A 13,655-nucleotide genomic window follows, 5' to 3' on the forward strand; every position below is an offset into this window, starting at 1 on the left:
GAAACAACAGTCATCTGTTATACTTCGAACACGTTTGTGATCAAATACAGCACAGCGACTTTCAGTTAAAATTCTGGGTCTTCAGCTTCATCTGTTACTAGCGCATATTTATTTGCAGTTACATTCACGCTCGTGAAATCTGCTTTCGAATGCAGGCTTTACTTTTGAAATGCCAGCACAGATAAAGCAGGCCATTATAGGGCTGAAAAAGCAGAATAAAAATCAGGTGCAAAAATAAGAGAGAGCTAGAGATGGGGAGAGGAGGGAATTAAAGCCATATATTCTAAGGAAACTAATATAAAACGTTTTTGACTTGGTGAGCACTACCGATACAGATCTGCCTGCAGTTGCGAAGGCTAAGCAAACTGGGGTTTCCAAGCAGCAAAGCTTAAGGGAAAGAAAATGGTAGACAAGCCCACTGTATGTACATACAGTACTGTACATCTGTCAGAGATTACCCTTCATGTACCCTTCCAGTCAAATGGCCATTAAATACAGACATAAAACAATTCACCTGCATAAGGACGGAGAAAGTCAAAGGAAAAATAAGTGAAAAAACAGGAGTTTCCACAACTGACCATGTATACCACCAAAACTGTACTTAAAGCTTTTGTCCTTGAGAGAAAAGCCCCATTTTTTCCCCTTAAAGCTGAAAAATAAGTAACTTAATGGCCATTCTGACTGGAAATTAAACGAATGGAAGTCTGTGACTTTTGCATAGCATTTTGTATTTGCAACATGCATCACATACAAATCAAAATCTCAGCTCTGTGGAACCACGTCTAGTTTGCAGTTTTGGCAGGATTGGCCCTGTGATTAATTTACGCGAAAAAACCTAAAAACAACAAAAAAGCGCCTCTGTTTCTTTGTGAAGCTCCTGCACAAATAGACAACTGACATGCATAAGCAGTGATTAGAGTCAAGAGCTGAAAGCCCTTTGTTAAATATGAATGTACATTATTATATAAAAAGCAAGTTCCAGTCAGACTGCGCATTTTACCCATACTGCATGGAAACAACTATTTGAGCAATTACTGTTCTGTCACATTCCACACACAATATAACAAATTCCACATTTATCTCCATCATTAGTGATCGTTAGATAACCTCGAAAATCTATAAAACAAAACCACTTTCTCCACATTATGTTGTAGCTTTAGATGTGTCTTCAGGTGTAAAAGCAGCATTTAAAACCAGGTTAGACCACTTGTTTAATGCCAGGCTCAAATTTAATCTTATTTTCTTTTCAATTATCAAATGTATACAAATGCTCTAGAGCAGAGATAATGGTAGTAAATGGACTTGTACAAAAATTAATGGAGAGAAACAAAAACAAAGCCTTCAATACTCAAGTCTAAATCACCTGAAAACGATGCAGGTTGGGTTCCAACACTTTCAATTGTCACTCAAACTGGATGAACTTCAGAAAATGCCATTTTAAATCATGGAGGCCCAGTTGTGCTCAAGATGCAGCCAGCAGAATTTTGCTTCAACCCCAGCTTTGCTTTACAGCATATTGTGGACCTGACCGAACTAATCATGGTCTTCAGGAGCAAATGACAGTTAGAGCCAGTTGCTAAATCAGAGCTGGAATCGTGTTCTTCAAGAGCATTTGATAGGCCGCCTCAGACCTAAACAGCAGTAGGAATGTCTACATAACAGCCAAACTGTTTGTAACGGCCAGTTTTTAACACTTAAGGAACAGTGTGTGCTGGTGACACAAAGAACATGGTGATAAAGCCATCGCTCTCCTCACAAAAAGAAGAGGAACATGTGGTTTGGCAGAAGGACCTTCAGGTGTGGAAATTCTTCTCATGACTAAGTAAATTCAGTCACATAACACAGACACCCTCAGACATGCTCCAATCAGCTGCAAAATGACTTTTACTGCAGTTTAATACACGTTATTAAAATCAGCATCACAACTTCTGGTTTTCTTCAATGAACGAAAGAATTTCAATTAAAAAGGGGTAAACGATCATCCCACCTTGACGTGTGCCAAAAAAGGGGGGGGGGGAGAAAATTTACACTGGCAGGAGTAGTTGTCCCCTTTCTGATTAAAAAAATCATCACTGAAGGTGAAAACAAAAAGAGAAAGGGAAAAAAATACAGCTGTACACTACTCGTAATAAACTCATGAATACAAGATTTCAAACATCCGAACTTGAGCTTCAAGTCAAGGACTATGACGAGTTCTGCTGTTTAGACCCATGTCTGTTATTGTGTTTTGTCCTCCCCATTTAACCTTGTTCCCTCCACCCAAGTTGGATCAAGATTAGGAAAAGACGCATGGCTCGGTAGGCTCTGCCGATCAAGCTTCCAATACTAAGTGGCTAGTCCTGCTAGGCTGACTGGCTCTCATGTTATCCCCTGCCCCACTGGTGGGGAAAAATGCAGTTGTGATGAAGTTCAGCACCCCTGCTGGTACAACCTGGTACAACAGGATTGTGTGGAGGTGAAGAAAAATGGACAGGTTCGAATGACCTTGGCAAAGGGTCCACTCCTCTGCTGCTCAAAGTCTGGTGATTCTTGTGTGGGAGCAAAAGGTAGAGCTGGGGTAGAGGGGGGTGAGGGGTGTTTGGGTTGGGTCGGGTCCCTAAGCCCATGACATTGGGACTCAGTGGCACCATGGAACATTGGAGTGGAGGACTGCAGCTGTGGTTTACGAGCCCAGCCGGGGTCTTTTCCTCGGAGACATTTCCTCCTCATCGTCCTCCTCTTCTTCATCTTCTTCATCTTCGTCGTCTGGGTAGTCCACGAGGCCAACCAGTCCGGCCTGGTGAGAGAAACATGAATCAGTGCCCAATGCAGGTCAAGCAAATATCACTAAAAAGCAGCATTAATTTTAATACAAAACACATTTGCATACGCCAATGAGAAAATGTGCAAATATACTACACAGTTATACTATATACACTACATTGTACTAATATACATCAAGTTACAAAAACAGAAGATTTATTATTCACTTTTTTGCAGAGACACCCATTAAGTTTATATAGTGATATGTACATATATTTTACATATATAGGCATATGTGACAATATACAACCAGCTGATATCAGTCACATATTTTAAAATATATAAATGTCTTGTGTTTATATGAAATTATTTCCATATAGCTCTACACTGATGTCACCATTTTGCATGAGGCATAACTTCAACTGTTTCTACCCTTACACATAAAATGTAAACCCATTTCATTTGTATTCCAGTCTATAAAATCCCTGTTTGAATGCCACATTAATGCCACATCTCTTCTAAAAAGCAAGTATTATGTTCAATTTGAACAATTCGAACCAACCTTCACCACTGGGGTAGAGGGCAGTGCTGCTGCTGCCTTGCCTGAGGAGCCATTCGGACTGGCAGGTGAGGCAGATGGGGCTGGTTTGCTGCTGGCACCATTGGTTCCATTGGCAGCCCCTGCAGAATGAGAGAAGGTAAACTTAAAGCTGCCTGTTGGTGTCCGCTTTGGAAGGTTCTCTTTGTCCTCACTTTCTTTAACTGCAACGAGATAAGAGACGTGTGTGAGGAACGGTGGATTACCTTTCCAAAGAGGTGAAAATAAATTCTATATACTTCAGATAGAAATAGTATGGAATACCTTTCTTTGCCCCCATATACTTTCCATAAGCCTCTGGAAAGTCTTCGTCGACTCTCTTCTCAACCCCTGCGTCTGCGTCGTCTTCATCCTCATCTTCATTAAACCACATTTCTTCATCATCTTCCAGAGTCCGAGCATCACGACGGTATCTGTAAAAAATTACATTTTTCCATAAAATGACCTGCTCTGTGAAAAATCTTATCCTAACTACAGTTGATAAGACTTTTGGTGTCCAAAGTTTGCTGCTTTAGTTTTGCACTGGAATTTTGAGGCCAATGTAGCTAACAAACAATGGAAGCTTATAGCAATTTACCAATCATGCAAAAAGCATGCATAAATGATCACAAACTTGCCTCAAACCACATCAAATTGTTAAAGTAAACCTGAACTTAACCTTTTTTTTAACTCGTTACTTTAAGTACCTGTTCATATCATTTAAGCACAACTCATGTCATTTAAAAGACAAAATACTCTTTTTCTTGTAATGTAAGTGTAATTACTTTTGGACACCTCAAAAATGCGTTCTGAGTTTTGATTGTCACCAGCAGAAAAGGAAAAATAACATTAACCAACGACCTGTTTCTCCTCCCCTCTTCTTTCACCCTACCTATCCACAAGTGAAACGCTAAGCTAGCTCAGATACCCTCTGTGATACTGTGTTTAACTCAGAAATAAAGGAAAATGCTTTAGAATTTTTCTTTTTCATTTCATTTTTCATTTCACATTGACCAAGACATCCCAAACAGACTTGCTTACAAGATTTGTATGATGTATAGATAATAAGTTAATAATAATAAGTTTCCTGAATCATTAAATAAAACCTCTGATAATGCAGGAAACACATGGAAATAGGGATGTTTCTTGACTGACCTGCTGAGCCCCCGGCTCTGTCTATCTTTTTCCTGCTCGTAACGGCCCTTCAGGCCTTTGAACGTTTGAACATACTCGATGGATTCAAGTGCTTTGTAGAAGTTGTCCACTATGTGAGCGATGAGCGATTTTATGTCCTCCTGATTCCAAGAAAGAGAAGGTCATTTCAAGATATAACTGCCATCAAAATTAGTTATGTAATTTTAGGAACTTTGTTGAGTTCATACCACTTTGATGAATTCAAATAATTCTATGATGGCTGAGTTGAGAAGATTATATCTTGTCCCGTTGTCCAACAAAGCATTAATGACTGGCTCAAATAGGTTCCCTTTAATGATGTAGCGGTTATAATACTCATCCTTTAGTCCTATTATTCTCCTCATGAACCGCAAGGCACCTGCACAAGTAAGGAACAGTTAGCACATTCTACTGCATTACATTTTGCTTTCTAAAATGGATTTTTTTACAAAGCCTGTTCTTAACTATTCCCAAAAACATTTCACAAAATTCTTTTAGTGTAACAGAAGGCAGTCTTCTAGCAGTGAAAAGAACCACCCAAATGAGCCTTGAGACTCACATAGTGCCAGGAAGGTGTGCTTGGAGTTCATAAGCACCAGCACTCTCCGCAGTAGGTCTTTATTCATTATGTAGTTCTTTATGTGGTAAGTATGGTGCTCTACGCAGAAGGTCAGCAGCTCCAGTATCAGAGCCAACAGCTGAGCCGTCTGAAAATTGTCTGAGGTAGCAGGAGAAAGAGAACAGATTTTAAGCAAACCTTAGAATACAGTTAGTAATGCTTACACTGGGTTGCATGTACTGAAAGCAAAACAAGCTTACCTGGACAAACTGGAATGCCCTTTGTAGATCCCTCTGGCAAATCTATGGAAAAAAAGTTTGAATAAATTTACTAATCATAATACAATTCAAGTCTTGTAATAGACAACAAATGCACTTTCAAGTTAGTTTCAAGCTACATATACATATAAATTCATGTCACAGAGAACTTACCCTTTCTCTCCTCTGCTGTATTGGCCAGCAATGGGGCTGTGAGAACATGCATGCAGTACTTGTAGAAAAAGCTGAGGAATTCAGTCTTTTCTGTTTTCTGGGGACACAATATTCAAACAGGACAGAAAAGTTAACAATAAAATTTAATCAAAAAGAAATACCATTAGCATCACCAATAACGGAAATTAGATTAAAGGAGTAGCTAATTCACAGAATACAGATACAGTTACATTTCAGCTTACATTGTACATATTATTCTCATACTTAAAATAGCCTGTAGCATCCTAGATTTAACTGTTTTATGAATACTATCCATTTTTTTTTCAAGTAACGCCTACAAACTCAACTAAAATGCTCACCCCCAAAATTAACTAAAAAAGAAAAAATTCTTATGCTGCACACTTGGAAGGTATATGCACATTTCTAATAAATCAAATACACATTCAATGATACTACACTGAACCACATTAAGAAGCCTTACACACTAAATAATACTTAATACAAGTAATACATCCACTATCCATATATACACAATACATGTGCTTTCAATTAAATACATATTATTCTCGTATATAAAATAAAGACTATTCATATCTTGATTCTGAACTTTAACAATAACAAATATAAAATGAAATAACAGCTCCTGCAAAATCTCACACTGTACAAACCTAACCTCTATCAACTGACTACATCAGACAGGCAGAGAATAGCTAATGATAATGATTTTAGTTGCCATGGCAGGGCCTTATCTACACAATACATGTGTCAATTCCAAAGGGCAGCTTTCTACTAATGACTACTAGGACATGCTTCACAGAGAATAACTGAGGTGGAAACATTTGTTTATTCCACTTTGCAAGGCAGAGATAGCAGAAATGTTGGGAGGTGCAGCAGTAACTCACATTGGTGGGTGCCAGCATGTTCTCAGGGTCGATGAGGGTTCGGAGCAGCCCCATGAGCTGTACCGCGCCGCCCAGCTCAGGGTCTGAGTCGCAGATCATTTGCTTTATCACCAGGTTTATCAGCAGAACATCCTGAAAACACACATGAAAATGAATCCTCAGGAATCCCCAAGAAATCTATAATTATATAATAATAATAATGATAATACATAATCATTTTTATTAAATATATTAATTTGTTCTATGCAACCAAAGTCACCTACATACCAATATCGGCAGAACCTGATTTGTATGTCATTCACTGACTGACTGAATGTCAAAATTGGGGTCACTGTTACAATTTTATATTACATCCATGTATAGACAGCTATTTGCCTACCAGACCCTTCTTTACAATTGGCATTAACATGCATCCGTGGTCATCTGACCATAACTGGACAGCACTAAGACCAGGTGTGAAGAGTCTACCTCTCTTAGAGATGTACTGCAAGCACTCAAAACACCTTCGGAGGTGGTCAAGGACAACATATATGACCACATAACATTTGTAATGTGAACACTAAAGCACTCTGAAGACAACAAAGGACCACTTAATCAACTGTGTCATCACAGGAGAGCCAAAAGCTGCCATGTGGCTTCTTTCTTTATCTCCGCTCCCTTTTATTCAGAAGTTGCATTAGCAATACATGTGATCTAAACGTTTCTAACAGCCTTTACATTAACATGAACCAGGAGTCATGGTACATTTTTCTGACAACAAATGCAACGAAGGACTGACATAGTCATCCAATCATAAGCAGTCACTTCGAGAAAGGTGGAACTGGAAAATATAAATGGCTAAAATCTCGCTGTTGATTTATAATCTGATCACTCAAGATGAACATTTATACCATGTGTGAATAGGGCCATGTATAATGGTAATAATGAGACCAATTAGGCACTTTACAGATGGTACAGGTGGCTCCTCAGTTTGACAATCAATAATGAACAAAACATTTTACATTCCTAATGTAGTAATAACTCGTTCATTTTTTGTTTCTTAAACCCAGTTAAACTGCTGATCTGATTTTAAATGCTTTGCTCATCAATTGCTTTAATGGACATGCTCATATACCACGTTGTTCTACAGTGCTGGTACTCACATCATCATCTGCCTGCTGAGGCTCCTGCATTACAAACTCTCGGACCATGGAAGGACTAAACTCCACCAGATACGAGAAAATATCAGTGGCTGCAGCTCTCACCTGGAGGTCGTCCATACCCTAAACACAGTTTTCACATTAAACACAAACCCAAAACAGAGCTCCTTGACATCATGGGCATCCAGATTATATGGTAATCAAACATATCTAAATAAAATCTGAACACTATGCAATATGCTTCTACACTAAGACTAGTAGACAGGAAATGCAAATTAGCAAATAGTGATCAATGAGCATTTTGAGAACACTAAAAATTAATTTACATTACTCGTTCAATAAAAAAAATAAATAGTAAACAACTCTAAATAATATCTCAACTGTTAAAAATTCCATGACTGAAACAAATGTATGTAGCTTACCATAATGATTTCCAGCGCAGGAAGAATTCCTAGATTCGCTAATGTTTTGAAGAAAGCGTCCCTATTCTGAGGTTGCAGTGTTTGTGAAAAAGCACAAAACTCTTTAAAAAAGTTGACCTGTGGAAATCAAACATTACAGTTACACAAAAATCAGTAAAACACCACTGTTCAAAGCACACAGATTTGATAAGAGAAGAAAAAGAAACGCAGCTGTGATCTTACCAGCTCCCTCCTTTTCCCTTCCTCTGTTGCTTCATCTGTGAGCTGAGCGAACACTTCAGTGAGAAACTTCTCATCTTCCTGGTGATCAGAAGAAAAAATAAATACTTCAATGAGAAAAAAAAATTACCTTAAAAAAAAAGAAGAGAAATTTTCACTACAAGTAAAAGTATAATGATCAAATCACCAGAGTGTCTCTGGAGTAGGATAGAGCAGCACAACAGCAGTAGCAGAGAAAAAGTGTTGCACCCTGATAAACAAGCATCTCAGGTTCTTTTCACACTCCACTCATATAGATTTATTTGAGCAAAACCTTTAACATAATTTAGTGAATTTATCATGTTTGTTACAAACTTAATAAGCCTTTAAAAACTCATTGATTTAAAGCTGAAAGGTATGAGCTGAAATATGATGTGACTACACCAGTAGCGTTGGCTGAAACAGAGATGCTTAGCATTTGTCTGTTTAACTAAAAAGACTCTGTAAAGACTCCGTAGTTAACATCGTAAATTTCACGTCACGTCATCTATATGTTTCTGTGGTCTGGCTTTCATACAGCACAGCAGTAGTAATATGGTGTCCCTCTCTGGAAGTGTCGCGTGTGCGGAAGCCTGTAGTATCCTAGATTTTATTGTTTTATGAGTATTATTCAAATTTTTTTTTGTCCAGTAACGGCTTACAAATTCGACTGAAATGCTCATGCTAACTCAAAAGGAAAAAAAATCTTAATGTTGCACACTTGGAAAGTACATGCACATTTCTAATAAATCAAATGTACATTTAATGACACTACACTGAACCACATTAAAAAGCCTTAAACACTAAATAACACTTAATACAAGTAATACATACAAAACAACTCACTGTTATCATGTAACAATACACAACAAAACAATGTGTGTCCTATTTTATGACCAGTTCATCGCTTGTGCTCCGTGAATGCCTAAGAACAATACACTACCCTTCTGTTGAATTCAATACACATGCTTTCGATTAAGAAAGAGTCAAAATGGCTTGCTGGCTCTGAAAACGCGAGATTTCCAATGAGGTGGCTTGTGTCCAACAACACTGCTTTCATAAATATGTCTTTCATTTCTTATTTCTTATTCTCATTTCTTTTTCTTTGTCAAAAAAATACAGACCTCATCAACGCCTAATGCAGTTGAGAAGACTCACCTGAAGCATGCTAACTATTTCCACCTTGTTGAAAAAGATAAATGACGTGAGCGTGGAAAGGAAGTTCTCTTCGAAGACGGATGGCGTGGGCAGGATGATATCTTGAATGTACTGCACCCGATATGTCTGGTGAATCTTCTGCCTAAGTTCTGAGTCCGTGATGGGGATGACCTCCTTGAATTTGGCCGTCTTGGTGAGAAACTCCCGGTGCCTCTTGGGCTGAACCAGGGCTGGGTCGTACTCAAGGCAGCCCACAACGTCCATGATGCAGTCGTCAGAGAACATGACTTCGAACAAGGTGGCCTTGTTGAGGAAGAGAACGCCACGTACGATCTCATAAAGATGGTGCAGGCCCTCCCGGTTGTCCAGGTCTTCGCACGTCCTGAAAAGCTGAAGGAGCTTCTTGATGTAGCCTTCACTCATGAGCGCCAGCGCCAGCTTTTCCCGACGGATGGGTGAAGAGAGCACAGAGGTCACCAGGTCAGCTATCTCCTCCAGACGAGCCAGCTCGCAGGCGGGTAGCTCCACCAAGTGGCTGGTCTCTGGCATCTCCTCAAAGCGCTCTTCCTCGGATTCATCAATGGGGTCCTGAGTGATCTCCAAGGAGGGATCTTTTCCTTGTACCTAAGAGTAAACAAAAACATAGTCAGTGACACAAATGCATATGTGATTAGGGTGTACAAATCTCTGACCTTGACTTATTTGAATTACGATTCCTTAGGAGTTCAATGTAAATCCAAATGTGAACAGAAACACTATTCCATAGTAGGGCAACACAGACAATCAGGGCTCTGAATCAGTTCAAATAAAAATAAATAAATAAATAAATACATACATACATAAATAGTATTTTGCTAGGAACAAAAACAACAAAAAAGATAATCATTTGTAACTGTTCTGGGACAGAAACTTTCATTTTCAGTCATTGTTACCAGTTAATGAAGCTTTTGGTTACATGCAGCCGACAAAACGTATTATTCAATATCTTACTTCTAAACTAGTTTTGTCATTCAATGTGCACGGTATAGCACAGGCTGCAACCTTACATGGCTTCAAAGAAACAAGGTAAATAACGTACTGTAAATGTTTTCTCGGCATAAAACTTTGAACCTAAGAATAGGAACGTTAAAGTACTGGTTCTGCTCAGAGCAAACTGATTGACCGCTTAATTTCAGTATCTGAGCCCAGCACACAATCAATACAATAAGCTAGGTCTTTTGAAGGAAAAAAAGGAAAATAATAATAAAGATAATATTTCAGCCAAAAACATGAACAAATACTTCATTAATAATTTTTACTACTGATCATAATCAACTCTAAAATGACAAAATCAATGCAGTTCAATCATGACCTGATTATAAACGTATGACAGCCCATTGTGCGACTAACCAAAGTAACAGACACTAAAGTTGCTCCCTGCAGACACTGTTTTTGGTCATTATGCAAAATGGCAGTGGCTATGAGAAAATATATTTAGCTGTTTACCTGACAGATCTTCTCCCAGATTTCATCGCAACCCGCCTTTTCCTGGAAACTCAGGGCAAGATCATAATTTTCTGCCTCGGACCAAACAATAAGGGTATCCTGAAAACAGAAATGTGTCAAGCTCCATAACAAAGAAACTGTATGACTGACAGGTAAAACACAACTCGCACCACCATACAACAAAAATTGGGGCAGGACAGTGGGCTTTCACTTACCTGTTGTTTTTGATATGCAGTATTTGGGCTGATTTTTGACTCCAGCAGAAGTGAGCCTTAAAAAAATAAAATAAAATAAAATAAAAAATACAGAAGGAAGCATAATTAAACATAATTAAAAACAGTTTGCAACAGCTAAAGGAGTTCAAGAGTGATACAAATTGAAATACTTGGGTGTTTCCAACAACAACATCAACATCTTATATGACTGTAGTATAAAACTGTACATAGTAACCTGAGGTGAAAGCTCTACGGCCCTACGTGGAGTAATTACGAGCACAGCAGAGTCTGTTCTATCCTTGTTGTCATGACAACCCTCCACGGATTCATCAGCGGGGTCTGTGTGAACCACAGTGAGCCGCTAACATCCGATTTACTGGTAAAGAACTAACTCTTTAGCTTAAGCTATAGCAGTCTGTACTACACTGTGTGGTGGGTAAACTTGTATTGGCGCAAACAAACTGTGGTTGGTTAATGAGAGACCAATCACAAATCTGCAAACACATAAACAAAACAGTTTCTGGAGGAAGATCAATAAGAAATGTCTCTATTAGCTTGTCTATGAACAGGGTTTTCCAAAACCTGTCCTGAAGTCCACCCAAAATGGGTACGTGATGGTTAGATGATTAACGGCAAAGACAACAGGCTCCAAAGGTGACAAAGGCAAGTAAAATGAACCCTTTTCGGTGCTATTTAAGCCTCCAGATCTGTCCATATTCCAAGATACGTAAATCTAAACATTACTTACCAGGTAAACATACTAACCCTTTGGATCACCTACTGAATACCTAGTATCTTATCTTCTAGTTAGCGTTTTGATGTAGATAGCAAGAAGCCTTTATGGCCTTCACTTTGCACCTACCACATAATCTGAGTTAATAAGAAACTGGTGAATGTTTATTTGACTTGGCTAGCTGCTCAAACGTGAGCTACGAGCAGAAGAACCCCTGCCATGGCTGAAACACTGTTATAAGTTTCAAGCAAAAGCGTTAGACTGATGTGCAAAGTGTAAGAAGTCTCCTTAGGTGTAACTGTTAAGTTGAATTTGTCTACAAAATTCAGTCTATCCCTACGCACACTAGTAAAAGTAGTGACAGAAGAGTTGCGCCTATGGTTTGATGTTGCTTTTGATAGTTTACTTCCATATGACAAAGCCCACCTGTGAGCTCAGTTCACTTTGAGATTACATACATACTTAAAAACTGCAATGTTTCTCCACAGTTTTTCGCTTTAAAGGGCCCATATCGAGAAAAATAGAATTTTCCACAGTTTTATTTTAATATGTAATTGGTAAACCACAGCTAACAGCCCTCTTTTAATGAACGAAAAAACATATTTACATATATCTACCTTTTCAAGCCTACAGCAGCTCTGCCCACTCAAGTTGAAGTTAGAGGTTTTGGCGAGCAGGAGAAATAATGTCTGGTTAAAACGTTTTGCTGACCCGCACTGTTCCTAGGACTAAAGCTCCTGTTTAGTCTTCCCTAACATACCTATTTAAACTCATTATACTGATTACGGACTCCCTCCTGGGTTTAATTAAACGTCTCGGATGATGGAAAAATGCTGTAATGGTTAGCTAAAACAACTGAAGCACCAAAAAAAGACTGATCAGTTTTCCAGCCTCCTCAACTAATTAACGTTACGTTAGCTGAACACAGCTTCATGTTTCTGAAGTTCCTCGAGCTAACCTAACTAGCTTTGTTAGCTTCTTAATGGTGCTAAGCAGCAAAAAAAAAAAATAGATTTAAAAACCCTCGATTTCACCTGTGTCCAGACAATTAAAGCGAACAGAAGCTATACACGTTCAAAGTCCTATTCGGACAACCAGGCAGCTGAACTGTAACGTTAAAGCCAGCGTGAGAGGACGTAACTGTTAGCTAGGTTAGCTTAGCTAGCTAACAGTTTCATTTAGGTTAGCCTAGCTTAGCTTAGCTTAGCCTTACCGTCGGATTCAGCCCGAACCAGCAGCGATATTCCTTTTAATCTTTCCACGTAGGTGGAAGAGACGTGTCCCGTCCCTCTGTCGTCCCACTGCCGGTCTTCGTTTAGCGTGTAAACCTTCACACGCCGTCTGGTGTCCGACATTGTCGGTGACGATGAAGCGGCTCCGAGAACACTGCTGTTGTTTTTTCTCCTGTTTTTCTCAACCGCGGACTTCAAACTCTCTGATCAACCGCATGTTCCCGCTCACACTTACAAAAACGCACTTCTTCAGTATCTATCACGGTTACAGTTTCCTTCCTCCCCTATCTAAAAAAAGGACCGTGTTCAAAAACAGCGTCCAGACGAGTTTGATCTCCGGCGGCCGTTCTCTCTCATCCACCGACCGCCATCTTGTAATCCGATCTGCTGTTAGTGATGGTGATTCTAGAGCGAAACGAACCGTTCGTTCGGAACGACTCCTGAGTGACTCGGGCGAGTTGATTCACACGCACCAACGAATCCAAACGTTTACTCTTTTTGTACACAAAAAAATAAGCAAATACCTGATAGACGTACCAGCTTTGCATGCGGCTTATCTCCACATTCGACGAATAAAAATTGTAGGTCTGCATAAAGATAAACACATGACATGCACATATATTTATTTTTTAATTTTGTGTTTAATTTCA

At 39.1% G+C, this 13,655-nt stretch overlaps 1 protein-coding gene across 2 annotated transcripts; it reads right to left on the reverse strand.

Moving 5' to 3' along the window:
* Positions 1 to 1,210: 1,210 nt before the first annotated feature.
* LOC118816647 (serine/threonine-protein phosphatase 4 regulatory subunit 3-like) lies at positions 1,211 to 13,395 on the reverse strand. 2 transcript variants are annotated; one of them, XM_036583144.1, is made up of 16 exons: positions 12,987 to 13,395; positions 11,041 to 11,096; positions 10,826 to 10,924; positions 9,341 to 9,964; positions 8,168 to 8,245; positions 7,946 to 8,062; positions 7,527 to 7,646; positions 6,385 to 6,516; positions 5,483 to 5,579; positions 5,312 to 5,353; positions 5,052 to 5,210; positions 4,702 to 4,871; positions 4,475 to 4,614; positions 3,605 to 3,753; positions 3,305 to 3,423; positions 1,211 to 2,776 (listed from the first exon to the last, which is right to left on the reverse strand). In XM_036583144.1, exons 1-16 carry the CDS (start codon positions 13,126 to 13,128, stop codon positions 2,663 to 2,665), a joined length of 2,358 nt encoding a protein of 785 aa, XP_036439037.1. In that variant the 5' UTR covers positions 13,129 to 13,395; the 3' UTR covers positions 1,211 to 2,662. The 2 variants fall into 2 exon arrangements, with proteins under 2 accessions (XP_036439037.1, XP_036439036.1); XM_036583143.1 differs by having other exon boundaries at positions 3,305 to 3,504.
* Positions 13,396 to 13,655: the final 260 nt, after the last annotated feature.

The sequence above is a fragment of the Colossoma macropomum genome, unplaced genomic scaffold (genome assembly GCF_904425465.1).
Source record: "Colossoma macropomum unplaced genomic scaffold, Colossoma_macropomum, whole genome shotgun sequence".
Classification (NCBI taxonomy): domain Eukaryota; kingdom Metazoa; phylum Chordata; class Actinopteri; order Characiformes; family Serrasalmidae; genus Colossoma; species Colossoma macropomum.